The sequence below is a fragment of the Phaethon aethereus genome (genome assembly GCF_964289735.1).
Source record: "Phaethon aethereus genome assembly, chromosome: 1".
NCBI lineage: Eukaryota > Metazoa > Chordata > Aves > Phaethontiformes > Phaethontidae > Phaethon > Phaethon aethereus.
In genome coordinates, this window is record NC_138575.1 from 143,346,985 (window position 1) to 143,364,828 (window position 17,844).

The 17,844-nt window shown below is 37.5% G+C and overlaps 1 protein-coding gene across 1 annotated transcript in view; it reads left to right on the forward strand.

The window, feature by feature from the left end:
* PRKX (protein kinase cAMP-dependent X-linked catalytic subunit) overlaps positions 1-17,844 on the forward strand; it is a gene marked incomplete at both ends in the record, with an annotated part of 58,352 nt that overhangs the window by 31,568 nt on the left and 8,940 nt on the right. Inside the window, 3 exons of the mRNA XM_082006418.1 lie at positions 1,648-1,911; positions 8,094-8,213; positions 15,864-15,959. Of these exons, the coding sequence (XP_081862544.1) occupies positions 1,648-1,911; positions 8,094-8,213; positions 15,864-15,959 (480 nt within the window). The remainder of the gene's footprint in view (positions 1-1,647; positions 1,912-8,093; positions 8,214-15,863; positions 15,960-17,844) is intronic.

Genomic DNA, 17,844 nt, shown 5'->3' on the forward strand with positions numbered 1-17,844 from the left:
CTTATAGTCTTAAAAGCTAAAGTTCATTAAAACAATCTGTATTGCAAATATTGAAGTTCTTTATTTTGCTATTTTTCATGTATACCAAATAATGTATCCATTTTTCTGTGTATAGACAATCCTTTAAGAGTCAGTTCTTGAAGAAATTAATTCCAGTACAAATACTGTGTTTTAATGGTCTAGGTCTTCCATTTTTTTTTTCTCTGTATTCTTTGTCAGATTTTCTCCTTCCTCTCCCTTGTACATGTGTTTTCTTAAATATGCCGTTTGCCTTGTTTTGGCCATTCTTGTTCCTCTTCCTTTGTTTATTGTAGGTGCAACTTTGCCTAACTCCTTAAAATACATCTCAAGAGTGCTTTTACACAGACAGTAAAGATACTATGAACATCATCAATAATAGTCAATTACAGATGGCCAAAAAATTACTTTGGGATAGGGAAGTAGTGCCATAAAAGCAAAAGGCAAGCCTGGCCTCTGCTTCCATCATCACTTTGAAGGAATGGAGGAGCTGTTTCTGATACCTGTCTCATTTTCTTGGTTGCCCTCAGTGCCAGTATCAAGAAAGAAAATCTTACCATGCAAAAGTCACTTATGGGTTTGGGAGCTCAGTTTGAGAACCTGAGACTCCATGCCTTGATTAGAAACCAACTAATGAAGGGAGGGTGGGGAAAAAAGATACTTGATCTTTGCATTCCTGTGATACTGCAGAATCATTTACTAGAAGCTAAAATAACTTCTGTTCTTATCATTACAGTAGGTAGGGATACAGTGTTCTTTATCTGTTATCATAGTAATAGGGATAGCTGTTTGTTTTAAAATGGTAGATCATTATTCAAGATGTTACCAGACGCTTATTTTGTTCTTAACTGTTGAGCTACGTTTAGGTGTGTGGTATATGAGTTGTTTAATGTGGGTAAAAAGAAAAACAGCTTAGTTTTGAGGAATGTAGAAGAGAAGATTCCTGTATTCTGTAATGAAGCATTTGAAAGCCATGTGGAATTATTTTCTTGATTCCTTAGCTGCTCTTTACTGAACTCTAGTAATGAATGTACCACAATAATAGTTCTTAAATTAAAAGCAACAGTCTGAGGAACGGAAGGTACTTATCATTAATTCTGACGCACGGAAATTAATCTTATTTTCTGTCATTTTTGCTTTTCTGTTGCTTTTGTTAAAGATACTGGAGAAAAGCAAGCATTATGATCTGATGCTTATTTAGCAACTAGTCACTTTAGTTGGGATTTTATATTTCCAGGGAGGCAGGGATAGGGTAGGGGAAGGAGAACTCTCTGGTGTCCTGTTTTTGAATATACTGTCATAAACATTTTTACAAAAGCAGATTCTGCTCACTTCCCATCACTTTGGCAATATTTGATTAAATAAAATGTAAGGTAACAATTGTCTGGTCTTAGCAGACTGGCAGTGTACAACGTCAGTTATTATGTGCTTAGCAGAGACCTGTTTTGTATGATGCAACAGATTCTATCAGTTAGATTTTCTTAGCCTGTGCTGTGCACATCGTGAACTGTTTGTTTTACTTTTCAGGTTAAGTCAGCTACTTGAACGTCTAATCCTACTAGATTCTTGAGGGTTTAAAATTTGCAGTATAATTTGTTTATTCAATAAAATAATATTTTTTTATTACAGATTTTGGACCAACCATGATGAACGTTTTTTATACATGTTAATGGAATATGTGCCAGGAGGAGAACTTTTTAGTTACCTGCGCAACATGGGGCGTTTCAACAACAGCACAGGACTGTTTTACTCAGCAGAAATTATTTGTGCAATAGAATACCTGCACTCCAAAGAAATAGTTTACAGAGACTTAAAACCTGAAAATATATTATTAGACAAAGAAGGACATATCAAGCTTACTGATTTTGGATTTGCTAAAAAGCTGGTTGATAGGTAAGTAGGTTTTTGTTACAGTTTAACATGCAAAATGTAATTACAGGTGGAAGAAAAAAGTTTTATTTCAGAGCTCAGCATTTCACCTAACATTCTGTGTGCTTCACGCATGTCAAATCCCTTAATGTGAAGGAAATGATCGTCTTAAAATGGTTGTATGGAAACCAGTATTACACCTTAGGTATAACTAAGGAGCAATATCACAGATAAGCTACCATAGAAAAATACTTTATATGAGTAGATTTGTTTATTTAAGTTGTCAGCAGACATCTTGTAAAAAGGGAGTTCAGTGAAGTAAAATGTGCAAATACTGGGATGTGTACATCAATATGTTAAATGGGACATTGATCTTCCATACAAGGTGAATTACTAAGTGTTTTGTAACTGCTGTTCCCTTCTGCTTTCCTTTTAGAGAAATTTTTGAAATGTGGGAATAACATTTTAAAACTGTATCCTGTGTTTTTATTAGACTGTTGCTAAAATGAAACTGAAAAAATCTAGACAGAAACAATAAGGCCAGCTTCAGCAGAAGTATTTATTTAACTGTAACTTCTACAATACTGTCAGCCTTATGTGTGTTTTACTAGTGTATGTAAACTTTTTGATAAATCAGAGGTTTTTTCCCCCAGTGATCTCTCTGTTCTCTCTGGTTGACCTGCACTTCCAAGATTATAACACATGTTCTTAAAAGGAAGGAAGAGCCATCACTGGGACTGAAAATAAGGGAGGAAAAAACTCATATTAGAAAAACAGCCATATTAGAAAAGCGGTGTTAAAATGTTTGGTGTTATTCCCTAGGGCCACCTCTTGAGGAAGACCATATCTGATTGGTCTAGTTGAGGCAGCCTAGTAAGTGAGTTAGAGGATACCATAGGTGCTCATCCTCTCCACTCATCTGTTGACCTGTTTGATGCTGCTTTTGCAACAGGTCAGGGAGGGGTGGAGAGCAGGATTCTACAATATCACTTTGAAATGAAGGTGGATCTTAGGGATCTACTCTTAATGGATCCCTTACAAAGTAAAAGTCAGACGGGACAGATCAAGTAGTGTTACGGAGATCATAAAGGTTGCTTGCCTATGGGTTATGTGCTCCCAGTGCTGGGTTGCCTCTGCACAGAAGAATGGTAGGCAACTGGTAAGTACGCTGGTTCTATTCACCCTTCAGGTCTAAAAGTCTGTTTTAAAACTATACTGTTTTAATATCAGTATGTTTGATTGAATTCAGTCTCCACTGGGCAAGCAGATAGGTCTACAAATGTTGGCTCTTTTTTTTTTTTTAAGTATTTGGTTTTTAATTCAAAGTAACTTTTTTTGCACGAAGAGGTAAGGCTACGTCCATGTAAAAAAGTAGGACAATCTCTTCATAAGACATTTTCATACAAATTCTTATTACTTCCTTTTTACATGTAGATACTGCCACTTAGTGGTTATTCTTAATTTGTATTTCTGTGGGTTTCAGGCACGGCAGCAGTAACCCTTCATTAGTTAAGGTGATAGATCATATCAAAGTATATTTTTTCAGTGTGGATGATGAATCTATAAATTTGTTCCAATACATTGTAGGACATCATAACAAGTTATCACTACTTTCTTTAGTTGGGTTTTTTTGTGTCCTGTCTTGCCAGGGGTGGGGAGAGGTGAGGGGGTGTGGGTGAAGTTGATCAATTTGTGATCAACTGAATCATAGAACTCTGTAGTATTTTTATATTAGTACCTGCTTTACCTATAAATGTACAACAGGTGATGTAAAATGCAGAACACAAAGTTGGAAGATGACTTTGTCAATTAGAGCACGGTAGTTACTTAAGCAAGTCTGATCCCCCCCTACACACTATATAGGTTTCACCCTACTAGCTGTAGTAATTTTCACAATGCTGTTTTTTATCATTGTAAAAATATAGTTGCCAGCAATTTATCCACTAATGCACTCCAGTAGGTTATTTTGTTTCCTAAACTATTTGACCCAAAGTATAGGAGGTTTTTTGTCACTTTTATGCACGGCAAAGATCTATACATGTGAACCTTACGTGTATGTATGTGTTTTTGTATACACACACGCACACACAGATATATATGTACAGAGTGCATATGAATTGTGAAAATAAAACACAAAGTATGTATCTTTCTCAAACAGCTGTGAGGAAGTGTGCCACTTAGGACCAACAAACGTTCTCCTAGAGAAACTTGGCGTGTAAAATAAAACATGGTCTGCAGAACACCTTCAACACAAGCATACATTTCTTGATACATATTATTTCCTACAAATGATTCTGTAGTTGCTTAATTGAGATTTTTCTGTAAGCATTTTCCTTTCTTCCTACTATCATGTGTGAAAGGGTGAAGTGTTCACCATGTCCATCTTCAATTAAGCTGCTCTTTAGAGAGAGTTGCTGGCTCGTAGCTCACGTTCCCGCTTTGGGAAGCTGCCTGCTTCCATTTACCTTCTTACTAGTAAGTTTTCTGAAGGGCTAGACTCTAGAGAAAGAGGAAAGGGAGGAGATTTTCTTGTCTCCTCCTGTTCCTTATTGTTATGTCCTTCTGTTTATCCTTGTTCTTCCCTTTTTGGTCATAGTTTACTTCTAAAAATTGTAATTTTTTCTCCAAAACACTGTGTCTTTTGCCTCAGCTGCTGTTTATTTGTTCTCTTTTCTACCTTGGTGTTCCTTAACTGAAAACTTAATAACTTTTTCATTTTTTTGTAAGTACATTCACATAAAATAGATATGCCACTACTTTAAAAAAGGGGCAGTGTCAAGAAAAAAGGAGGAGCGCATGGGACTGGAATAAATAATTGCTACTTGAAGGATGCAGAAAGGATTTGCTTTGAATTTTATAGCCATTACATTTTTAGACCTTTCTTTTTCTGGAAAGCATATACCGCTTTTCAGGTATAATATATCCATTAAACGTGTTTCTGATCTTTCATACTGGTTTTTTGTTTTTGTTTTGGGGCTTTTTTCCCCTCTCTTGTCTTTCAGAAAAACTGAAACAATAGTTCATGGAATTTTATACTTTTTAATGCAGAGATTTTACTCTATTTTTTGAAATTTTTAAGTAAACTTACGATTTTATTTTTTTTAGAGGAATGTTATTCTCTGCTAATTCTAATTTGCTCAGTATAAATTCCTAAATAAGAATAAAATGTTTTAATGTTTTAAAATTACATGTTCAACCTTATCAACTATTGCTTACCTGTATTTCAGCTTTTGTCTTGAAAACCCAGAGCAGTGTAATTTTTGTAGCAATTTGAAGGAAACAGTCTATTCTTATTTTTCTGCTTTATAATTTATCTTAAAAAGGATAATTGGAGTTTCAGATGAATATGCACCAGTCATGAAATAGTAATGATAAAAAAAAAAGCCTACAGAATTTACTTGATGCATTTTCAAAAAATATTAAATAGTTTGCTTTCATGACTGACAAAAGAGGAAACACAAGGCATGGTTGTATGGCACAAATACACAGCTTGACAAAGAATTTGAGCGTCCTCCAATTTTTTGTGTAGCTAGTAAACATAAATTTCATGATAGAAAATAAGATTGGTAATAAATTTTATTTCCCAGTGCAACTAGGGGACTTCAAGTTATGTTGACCTTTCCTTAATTTATGGTTTTCCTTTTGCTTGAATAAAAAAGATCTTGTTATTAACCTGTAAGGTAATTGAGGGTCATTTTCATTACCTTGTAACCATCAAATAATGTGGGTGCTGGAAGTCATGGTCATCATATCCCTTGATAAGGGATGAAAACCACCAAAGACTACATATTTGCTGAATTTGTATGTTCATAATGTTGGCAATTTTGGGGCAGGAAGGGGTGACCTTTGTGGGGCATTGTCCTGCAAACTGTCTGGCTTGTCCATTAAAACAAATGTGCCTGCCCTGTCTGCTTTTCTTGTACAGCCCTTCTTCCCAAGTAAAGTAAAACCGGTAGCTGCTTAATTTGCAGAGCTGGCTAAATCAGTATGAATAAAAATGCATATGATGGATTGTAATATGACTTTTTTAATTGGGGGAGGGGGGCTCTTGGCTATTCTGTTTTAAAAGACAACAAAGCTTTGTTGTTTTTCTTAATTACCTAGTCCTGATCTAGGCAGCTGCTAGATGGCAGTAGTGTGTAAAGCAGTGCTGTAGGTAAGAATTTTATTGAGTATGCTTGCTTTGGAAAATTAGAGTTTGTTTTCTACCAATAAAAATCATGCCACCCTTTTATAATAAAAAATTAAAGATGTATTCTTCACACTAATGAACATAGTTTCAAGAACCATGAAGCACTTGAGTGCATAGTGTGTCTAACGCATTCTGGCAGTTTAACTGGAGTAATTTAGCTTTTGTCGTATTGAAACTAGGCCTAAAGAAAATCAGTTCTGTGTACCATAAATCCTCATTGACTGACTGTACAGCTCGACTTCCTTGATCTTAAGTATTTTTATGAATCTATGCCAAGGCTTAAAAAAACCCAAACAAAAGAGGAAAAAAAAGAAAGGGAAAAAACCCACCCAAAAGCTCAGTTTAAAATAATTCTGCAGTTTCAGAAAAGTGTACTGTTGAATCTTCAAAAAAATTAAAATAAAATAAAGCACCATAGGTGCAGCTTGAATATAATGAGGAAGAACTGTGTTACAGTGAGGGTGGTGAAACCCTGGCCCAGGTTTCCCAGAGAGGTGGTAGATGCCCCATCCCTGGCAACATTCAAGGTCAGGCTGGACGGGGCTCTGAGCAACCTGATATAGTTGCAGGTGTCCCAGCTCATTGCGGGGGGGTTGGACTAGCTGACCTTTAAAGGTCCCTTCCAACCCAGACTATATCCATTTCTGCTTAAGAAAAAGAAGGTTTGTGAAGTCTAGCAGAACAGTGGTAGGAAAAACTAGAAGTTGAAAGAGGTATGTATTACTTCTAAAAGTGATTGCTATTCATCTTAATGCATTTGTTCAGGACCACATGACCAGTTTGATTCATGCCTTGGAGAGATTCTTCCTGCACTCACAAATAAAACAATTAGAGTTTCTTTTGCTCCAAGTTAGAAATTGTGTGCAGTGACCATTAGTTTCATGACTATTTTCTTTGTCATTTCTTATTAGAACGCTTCTTAAAATGCAATATGTGGTTTTTTTTTTTATTCTCTGCTGTTATTTCATCCTCTCTTGAATTAATGAGCACTTTTTCAAAGTTTCCTCTTCTGACTTGCTATCAGGGAAGTGTAATTTATTAAGTATGAAAGCCCTTTTTTTTCTCTAGCTTATATTTAAACATGTCAAGGTAGTGAAGCCAAGCAAATTCTGCATGGGTATTTTTACAAAGATGATTTCACATTTCTGAAAGAAATTGTTTCAGAACAGTCTGTGTTTCAAATTGGAATTTGATCTTTGTAAACATTAACTGCTTAGCTTCAATTTATTTAATGAATTTATAGAACTTGAAATACACATTTCAACTTGGTAGCAATATAACAGTTTTGTATCCTGAGCTTATATAAGAAAGATAAGACTAAAAATGACATTTAAATAGATCAAAAATAGTGTAACTTGCATATCTCTTACTTGCTTAACTATATAAGTATTTTAAATAAGTAAAAACACAAAATGTGTTCCTTTTAATGGATATTGTTGGAGTGATGACAGGTTACGTCAATACTATTTGAAAAATGTTGCTTAGATTGTAAAAGGAATCTCACTTATGTCTGCAGCTATTTACTGATTTAAACTAGTACTTTTTTTCTGTGTCCCTCTTCCCTTTGTTTTTTCTAAACAAAAATTTTTCATTTTGCTGGAAAATGCCAATAAGCTTGCCTTCTGCTGCGCCTGAACTCCCAGGGTCTGCAGCTTACAGGATGAAAACCACTATTAATAATTTTGAAGCAACGTATAACCTAATGGATAGAGTACCACACCAGCAGTTGGGGAACTCAGTGCACGGATGTTTCCTGCAGCCAAGTTTCTTAATTTTCATATATCTTTGTTCCAGGAGAACTGGAGACCCTCATCAAAACAGTCTTTTTAGATCTTGTAGATTCCTTTCTTTTTTCTCTGGTTCCTATATACAATAAATACATGGGCATATGTTGGGTACTTCCTATGTGTGCGTTTGGTTTTTTTCTATTGCTGTTATTTTAGTTTTACTTCAGTCTGGTTTTGTTGCTTGTTTTGTGGTATCTTTTTTTTTTTTCTCCTTCTTTTCCTATCAGGACATGGACGCTCTGTGGCACTCCTGAGTACCTTGCACCAGAAGTTATACAAAGCAAAGGCCATGGAAGAGCTGTGGATTGGTGGGCCCTGGGAATTCTTATATTTGAGATGTTATCAGGGTAAGTGGTAATGATTACTATATCACAGCAATATTGTGTGTATTCATAATTTTTTTACACACATATATAGGATTCTTTATTAGTTCTGTTTAAGATATTTGGAATAGCAAATTTGGGTTAGATATATTATTATTGATATACCAGTTTCATTTCTGCCTCTGAAGAAGAGAATCGTGAAGCTGTACAAAAGAACGTACTTCACTGTTACTGGGATTTTTATTTTTTTGACCTTGTCGGTTTTGTTTGTGTTTGGTTGGTTTTTTGGTTTTGTTGTTTTTTTGTGGTGTCTTTTTTTCTCTTTTTTTTCTTTTTTTTTTTTTAGTTAAGGCTTTTTAACAGCGGCTCTTTTATTTATCTGTTTTGGAAATTCAGGTTTTGTTGAAGTTTAGATTTTTATACATAAAATCCTTTGTACTTAAAGGGTGAAGAAGACGACTACCAGTTTTCTTTGCTGTAATTTCTAGCATAGTGAAATAATGTTTGCAGTGGGAGCTTTAGTCTATAAAAATGCATAGTGGCAAGTAGGAATACTTTTATCAGTACAGTTTGTATTACTACTGAGCACTGGTTTTCTTTAAACCAATGAAAAAAGGAACAGGGAGAAGCTTCAAGGTCTATTTGGAAATCAGCTTGCTCGAATGCTATATTTGATGTTTTGGTATTTGATTGATAAGCAACGTTTCCAAAAGATATAAATTGAAACTGAAGAGAGGCTTTCTGGCATTAGTATAACTAACTGTCTTAATTTGCTCTGATTTCAAAGAAGAAATACTATTTTCAGTAAAACAAACAACTGGTTTAAAGAGAATGTGAAATTCTGCTTGTGTGCTGAACAAGGCATCCATATGTTTTTCCTCGTTTCTCTGTCTTGGCTCTATCTTTTGAAGGCAAAAAAGAATGGGAATTTTGAAAGAAATTGGTTTTGCCATGTTTGGTGCAATAGAACAAATGTAGGTGAAAGCAAGGAGTTCGTAGCTTGGGAAGAAACTCAATGTATTTCATCAGTTTTGTTTTCATAGTCATTAGAACTTCTTTTCGGTTCCAGGCCCCAGCGTGTGCTGTGCCTTCTTACTACCTGAGTGTGTGTCATTTTGCTTCTATGGCCTTTCATTCTGGATCTGCAGCCTCATAGAGTGAAGTTGGAACAAAAACATTCCTGGATGAATTTATTCTTCCTTTTTTCTATACAGTACTGTCAGCTCAGGGTAACTTTGATGACTCCTCTGGTGTTCGGACAAGCTCTGATTGCCTGAGCAGACAGTTCCCCTGATGGATGATCACTTCAGAGCTCCAATCCATTGCGTATGTTTGCTGTGAAGAAGTCCACCCAGTAGCATCAAAACTTGATCCCAGGACAGTATTACTGCCCACTGCTTGCTTTCTTAATGGCCTGAAGGCTTGCATGTGCATTTACTTTGAATCTCAAGGCAATTTCGGAATAGCAAAAGCATAAAAATGTACTAGTAGTTCCCTACTGACCCAGGCGGGCTTGGCTGACTGTTCTAATAAAAAGTTGTTATTTATATAGGCTAATCTGTGCAGAGGTCAGGCTTCACCTTTCTTCCACCACTCCATGTAAAGATGAGCAGCCAAAGTTGGTCAAGGGAATCCTGGGAGGGATGAAAGGAGCAAGAGATTCCCAGCAGCCTTGTTGCCACTAATTGTAGTGCTAGGCAGAACGAAGAGTGTAGATAAAAGTGTCTGGTGCCGTAACGTTAGCAGAGGTGCTGCTGTTTCCCAGCTGTAGTCCTTCCTGCCAGAGGTTTTGGTAGGAACACTCTGTTTGCACTGTGTGGTCTCAGTGTAAGTGGATATGGGGTGGTTTTTACTTTCTGTCCCTTACAGAGATGTTGATAGGATTCTCTCTACTAGACCAGTAATGGTTTCTAAAGTTAACATACTGACTGATAGTCAAGCAAGATCTCATCTGTGGAATCAGTGAGACTTTGAGACTGCAGGGTGCTCAAGTATGGCTGGTATATATCCTTCATAAAAAAAGGGAGCAGCTGCAATCATTTCTGTGTCCTGAAACTCTCTGGCGCAAGTGATGAGATCTGGATTCCCCCCAAGCGTAATATAAACACTTTGGCTAGAGAGACTCTTAATCAGTACATAAATTACACATTTCTAAAAGGCAACTGAGATCTTATATAGGCTGATTGACAGAGCAGCTGTCTGCTGCAAGTGATTTTGTAATTGTTTTTACTACAGTATTTGTGTAGGTACGCTCTTCATAATAATTGGAAGCTGCTTTTTACTTTTTAGTATTTGGGTGGAGTCCCTATCCCAGCTTCAGATAGGGACTCCACCCATGGGGTGTTTTTTTTTTTGTTTTGTTTTTTTTTTTATTGTTGTTGTTGGTTTTTTTTTGTTCGGGTTTTTTTGAGATGTTACACAATCATTAAGGTTGGAAAAGACCTTTAAGATCATCAAGTCCAACCATCAACCGAACACTGCCAAACCCACTAAACCATGTCCTGAAGTGCCACGTCCACACATTTTTTGAATACTTCAGTGATGGTGACTCCACCACCTCCCTGGGCAGACTGTTCCAATGCCTGACCACTCTCTTAGTAAAGAATTTTTTCCTAATATCTAGTCTAAACCTCCCCTGGCGCAACTTGAGGCCATTTCCTCTCGTCCCATCACTAGTTACTTGGGAGAAGAGACAAACACCCTCGGCGCCACAACCCCCTTTCAGGGAGTTGTAGAGTGCAATGAGGTCTCCCTTCAGCCTCCTCTTCTCCAGACTCAACAACCCCAGTTCCCTCAGCCGCTCCTCATAAGACTTGTGCTCCAGACCCCTCACCAGCTTCGTTGCCCTTCTCTGGACATGCTCCAGCACCTCCATGTCCTTCTTGTAGTGAGGGGCCCAAAACTGAACACAGTATTTGAGGTGCAGCCTCACTAGTGCCAAGTACAGGGGCACAATTACTTCCCTACTCTTGCTGACCACACTTTTTCAGATAGCCAGGATGCTGCTGGCCTTCTTGGCCACCTGGGCTCACTGTCGGCTCATATTCAGCCATGTATCGACCAGCACCCCCAGGTCCTTTTCCGCCGGGCAGCTCTCTAGCCACTCCTCCCCAAGCCTGTTGCGTTGCATGGGGATGTTGTGACACAAGTGCAGGACCCTGCACGTGGCCTTATTAAACCTCATACAGTTGACCTGGACCTATAGATCCAGCCTGTCCAGATCACTCTGCAGAGCCTTCCTGCCCTTCAGTAGATCAACACTCGCACCCAAGTGTCATCTGCAAATTTACTGAGGGAGCACCCGATCCCCTCATGCAGGTCATCAATAAAGATATTAATCAAGACCAGCCCCAGAACTGAGCCCTGGGGAACACTGCTTGTGACCGGCCACCAACTGGATTTAATGCCATTCACCACAACTCTGAGCTTGGCCATCCAGCCAGTTCTTTACCCAGCAAAGAGTGCACCTGTCTAAGCCACGAGCCACCAGTTTCTCCAGGAGAATGCTGTAGGAGATGCTGTCAAAGGCTTTACTAAAGTCCAAGTAGACAACATCCACAGCCTTTCCCTCATCCACTAGGCGGGTCACCTGGTCATAGAAGGAGATCAGGTTGGTCAAGCAGGACCTGCCTTTCATGAACCCATGCTGGCTGGGCCTGATCCCTTGGTTGTCCTGAACATGCCCTGTGAGTGCCCTCCAGATGAACCACTCCGTAATCTTCCCTGGTATGGAGGTCAGGCTGACAGGCCTGTAGTTCCCAGGATCCTCATTCTGGCCCTTCTTGTAGACGGGTGTCACATTGGCAAGCCTCCAGTCTTCTGGGACCTGCCCTGTTAACCAGGACTCCTGATAAATGATGGAGAGTGGCTTGGCAAGCTCCTCCACCAGCTCCCTTAGCACTCTTGGGTGGATCCCATCAGGGTCCATAGACTTGTGAGTGTCCAGGTGGCTTATCAGATCGTTAACTGCTTCCTCCTGGATTATGGACGGGTTATTGTGCTCTCCATCCCCATCTTCCAGCTCAGGGGGCTGAATACCCTGCAGATACCTGGTCTGACTATTAAAGACTGAGGCAAAGAAGGCATTAAGTACCTCAGCCTTTTCCTTAACCTTGGAGACAATGTTCCCCCCCACATCCAATAAAGGATGGAGATTCTCCTTGGCTCTCTTTTTTTTGTTAATATATTTGTAAAAACAGTTCCTGTGGTCTCAGAGATTTTGTGGTAGGTGGGGGGGTTAGAGGGAGTGGATTGGTACAACTTGATTAGGATTTTTAAGATTCTGGAGTTTGGGGGGCCTGGAGCATGCAGGGCTTGTAGCTTGTGTGTGCTTTCTTTAAGAGGGCAGGTTGTCCCGTAGGGCATATGCCTTTAGCATTTTATCAGCTTTTTGCTGTTGTTGGCAGTAGTGTTTTAAAACGCTTTTCCTCAGCAACTCGAGATGTGGCTTGACATTTACTATTAACGTTATTAATGCAGAAACAATCCTAGGTAACTTTGTCCCTTGAAATTTAAAGATTGAAGAAATACGAAATTATTTGAAGGTGAACAAAACCTGACTTCAAGACTAAGTTATTGTCTGCAAGTAAATTACTTCAAGCATTTGGTAGTTATTTCCTGAAGTTACTCTCTCTGAACCCCAAAAGCTATTGAAAAGAATTGGTGGATGTGTGTGTAAGGAAATGGTCTCTCTAAAAACAAACAAACAAAACCACACTTTCCTGTTCTGCAGTGTCTTATTTCTCTAACTTAATCTCTAGAGGCCTGTGGAATTCTAGTTCTGCACATATCAGATTTAAGGCAAGGTCCCATTTAGGTTTAAGATAGTAAAATAGAGGAAGGGGAAAGAACAGGGAGAACCAGGGGTGAGAAGAAATCTTTACAGAACGGATTAGTAATACGGCGTTTAACAAATTAATCTAAACAAGCTAAAAAAAACTGTCTGTGGAATGAGTTGAAAGATCTGTTTATTTTGAGTAAATGTCTTCTGTTACAATCTACCATAGAGAGGAAAATGTATTTATTATTTAACATTAGATGTGTTAGGTCATAATTGTACTGTCATCACACATGTAGCTATCTGAATTTTCTCGTTTAGTGAGGGCTTTCTGTTTTCCATTTCTGCTTTGGTGGTCATACGTGATGTGTTGGTCTATCGTTTTAGGTAGCTAATGGTTCCTGTCTGCAGTTTCACATTCTCAGACCACCTGTGTGTTTTCCCTTGAGGTTTTACAACTTCTCTTCTTCAGTGCTAAAACTGTTATCTTTGAGACCAATATCAATGCCATTGTCATGCATCAATTAGCAAAAGGAGTGGTTTGCAGCTTTTTTTTTTAAGCTTCTTTTCAGTTGGTGGTAAAAAGGCAGCTGTTTGTGTTACGGTGTGAAGGCAGTCTGAAACTCAGAGGGAGGTTTGTTGATTTATTAGGTAGCGTCCAACACAGTACTTGCGTTGTTTGTTCTAAAATCTGTGCTGTGTTGCAGATTGGCATTTGCAAGTAGTATCAAAGTCAAGTTATTTGGTTTGTCCGTAAGAAAACTGTGTAATTTTTCAAAGCTTTTCTCATTTTGAATACAGTTCAAATGCACTTTAAGCAGTATTGCCATTAAATTACTAAATAGCCAAGTGTGATGTAAATGCCTCTCAAGAATTCTCGACGTAGTAATTTTGGATTGTCAAAGTGGGAAAACAAAGTGCAATTTAAACATATGTAAGTATGTAAAAACATATACATACTTCTTAATTCTTCCTGACTGTGTACCTCAGTAGTGTACAGAATGTTTGGAGATGGAGGGAAAAACCCTCGCATTTCATATCAATGTCCTTACTGCAGCTATGTAATACAACATTACAAGGTCTGATTCTAATTGCTTAATGTGTTTATAGATGCTAATATGTAATACCAAATACAAAATTGGAAATTGACTGTACTGTTTACCAGTTTGCTTTGGAGAATGTGAAGGACATAATGGTGCCTGACTGAAAAAGAAACTTTATATGACAGTCTCTCTGATGTGGGAAAATGTTATGCAAGTTAAATATCTATCGCGTTTTCCTTGTTGTTTAGTGTCAAATCAGGAATTTACAAAAACACTCTTATATTTTCCAGTTTCTTTCTAGTTGAGACTATTCAGTTTTTCGTAATGAACCTATTCTGGTTTTCTAACAGCACCAACAAATGTTCTTCAGTCTCTCCTTAACCAGATAGTTTTGTCATGCTTTTCTGTGCTTTGAAGTATTACTTTTTTTTTTACTGTACACGCACAGACAGCTTTAACTGTTTGGATGGAATTTAGTTTTGTCTGTCGCTGAATTTTAGAGTATTTCAAGGGAAATGCTAATCCACTTGACCATCATCTGAATAATGAAAAAATTCGTACTTCTGAAAACGCTTACGTATTGGAAGTAATGTACAGTACTTGTTGAGGAACAAGCTAGTTTGAGTAATGCAAAATTAAGGAAAGAATGTGAATGAAGAAACGTTTTCACCCTTGTTTGTGCTACCAATGATTTCCAAGGCCACCAGCACTTTATTTGTGTGTGTATGCACACAGTTAAGTTCTTTTGGAAAGTAACTATAAAACATTAGGGAGATGTGAAAATATTTGAAACATTGGACTGTAATAGTTGTCGGATGTTATTACTATGGTTGATATTCAAAATCCCTTTTTTCTATTCTGTATGGGTTTCAAGACAGAAGCATAGTAAGAGGGATGCTTTGGTCAAGTTACGGGAGTCAGTGGGACTGAGGTTAATGAATGAGTAGTTAGTTATTCCATTCCCCTAAAAGTTTTCCTGTGGTAACTTCTGAAAAAGTGACTGCTGCTCTGAAAACCTACTGGCACTTGGGCTAAGCTGCTTTATTGCCTGTACTGATGCACTCATACTTTGAGCTTCTTGCAGTAATCAGGGTATGTATTATACTAGTAAAGGAAGCCCAACAGAAAACTCTCAATTCTTACTGTAGCTGTAAAACAAGTAGTAGTCTCTCTGTTAACTCATAACTTCGTGAAAAAGTTTTTAGAAAATAGTACATGTAGAATTTTAATTGCATCTTGATTTACTGATCATCTTGGGAAGATTATGAAATAACTATCTGTCCAACATAGAGAGACAGCTGCACTTTGGGAGGACTTCAGGTTCTGAACAGTTTGTCTCTTTCAAACCTTCTCTAACAACCTTCTCCAACAAAACATATACTTGAATACAAGAAATATAACAAATAAGTGACTGGACAATCTATTCATATGAGGGTCCTGTGACACTTTAGGTAGAAACTAGTGAATAAGGGTATGCCTGCAATTACAGGACAAGATCAAAAATGTTTTGAAAGGTACACTCTTGGGTTTTATAGATAAAGGCAAAGCATTTTTTACTTTAAAACTGAAAATTTGTTTTGTAATAGCTATTTTTACTGTAGTAATGTAACAAAAATCTTCGTTGTGATACTTCAATTTTAATACTATATTCAGTGTGTTGCATACAAAAATGTTTTCTGTTTTGCAATAGCAGCCTTAAGTTATTCTTCAAGTTAGTATTTGTTTGATGATGCCCTGCCAAAAAAAACTGTATAATCAATGATTTCTGAGGGGAATTGCTATAATATAATATTGTTTATAAGATTTTTTAGAAATCCCTTTTCTAACCTCTAAAAATTTGCTGTATTAAAATAGGTTTCCTCCATTTTTTGATGACAATCCATTTGGTATATATCAGAAGATTCTTGCTGGCAAAATAGATTTCCCGAGGCATTTGGATTTATATGTAAAGTAAGTCCATGACTCCAAACCCTGTCTTTTATATTCTAAACACCTCCTGAGCACTGTTTCTAAAGGATTTTCATGGAAGACCAGATACCAGATTCTGATTTTCTAAAACACTGTGTTAGAAAATATTTTAGACTACCTTTACTCTTGCAGTCCAAGTAAAATTATGTGTTTGGTAGACTTCCATCTGGAGATAACAGTTGTAAGATAGTATCTGCATCTCTTACTTTTCTGCATATTTTGGAATATTAAATGCTTTTCCACCTTGTACAAATCTCATTGGTGCCAGGTTGGTGGGGGGAAGGAATAAAAGAGGAGAAATATGAGGAGATAATTTAATATGAATAAAAATTAAGAGATCAGGAAGTAAACACTAAACTGTTCCTTTGTAGGCATATGTAACAGTTAAGTCACTCTGAACATAACTATTTGAATGAATTTTCTGATAATTCAGAAGTTACAGGATAAAATAGACATCCACTTCTGATAGCAGGGCCCCAGTTCAATATGCAGTCTTATATATACACGTGTGTGGGTTTTATGCATAGTATTTTGCAATCATTACACGTATATTGAAGATTAAATGCTTTTTTTCCTATTTAAAAATTCTGTAATTGAAATAATTGTTAATAAACATTAGAACAGAGGAAGTGTAATTTTAAACATGAGGTTTCTCCGCAGAGGCAGAGATGATTGAGTGAGAACAGGAAGTTATTCTTACATTCCCAGGTTAATCATTCAAAGTGTTTTGAAGAACTGACCTTAGAGATGGCACTTTCTTACTGCCACCACTAGATAAATAGCTAAAATGTTGTATAGCAAATCTAATGAAATCTGTCCAACTTCCTCTGAACATTTATGAATTCTTTTGCGAAAATCATCATTTGGGGAGGATTTTTTTTTAAGCCTCCATTGAATCATCAGGGGCACTGAATCAAGCATGTCTACATCACCTTAGGCTGATTAGTGTCTAATATTTGTGTCTGTTCTTAACAGAGTTTTCCCTTACTATCTCGATGCCATTTCCACTTTAGTGTGGTCTCATTGTCTGGTCTTCCTAACCCAGTCTGTCTTAGAAAGGAAACAGTTTCTCACGTAGTATTGTGTGCCCTAAAGTATTAGAGTGTGACCGGAAGATGAACAGTGCAAATTAGGTTTTTATCACTAGCAATCTGTCTAACACGGTGAAAACATTTAAAAGTAGAGATGCTGTTAGCTACTGTTTGTGCTCAACATTCACAGAACCAACACTGATTTCTACTATCCAGAAGATGCTTGATGCTGTGACGTTTCCTAGTTATGGTAGTAAGCATGCATATGCAGGTTTTGCCCTTCAGCCTAGATGTGACTGTCAGTGAATTGTAGGGTACATTAATCAACGTAGTTGTTGATACACTTCTTTCCCAGCTTTTCTTATCCAGATGTTCTTTCAGTGTGTGCTTGGCAGCTCATTCCCATTACACTTCTGCCTTTAAAGGGGTTTCATGGAATTCTAGCTTGGGCTTTCCTCCTTTCGCACCTTGGTTTTGGGTGATCCCATTCATTTGTGTGGCTTCACCTGCTTTCTGCAGTGATTTGTTAGCATAATGTATCTCTTGTTCCATCAACCCCTCTTCCTTTTCTTAAACTGCGGTGTGCAGAACTGGATAGTCTTTGACATCTCTGTGCCATTATCTTAAAGCAAGTGCCAAGATCGTTTTGTCATAAGAAGATGGTCTGCTTCTTACCTTATTTATATCCCATTTGCTTTCTCTCTCTTCTTCCTTATCAGTTGGTATCTCAGCAAACATGAAGACTATCTTGGGTCCTGTCACATCCAGGCTATGCCTGAAGTATTAGTGCTATGCGGTGTTTATAACAATTGAACTTTAACTCTCTGCTCTTAGGC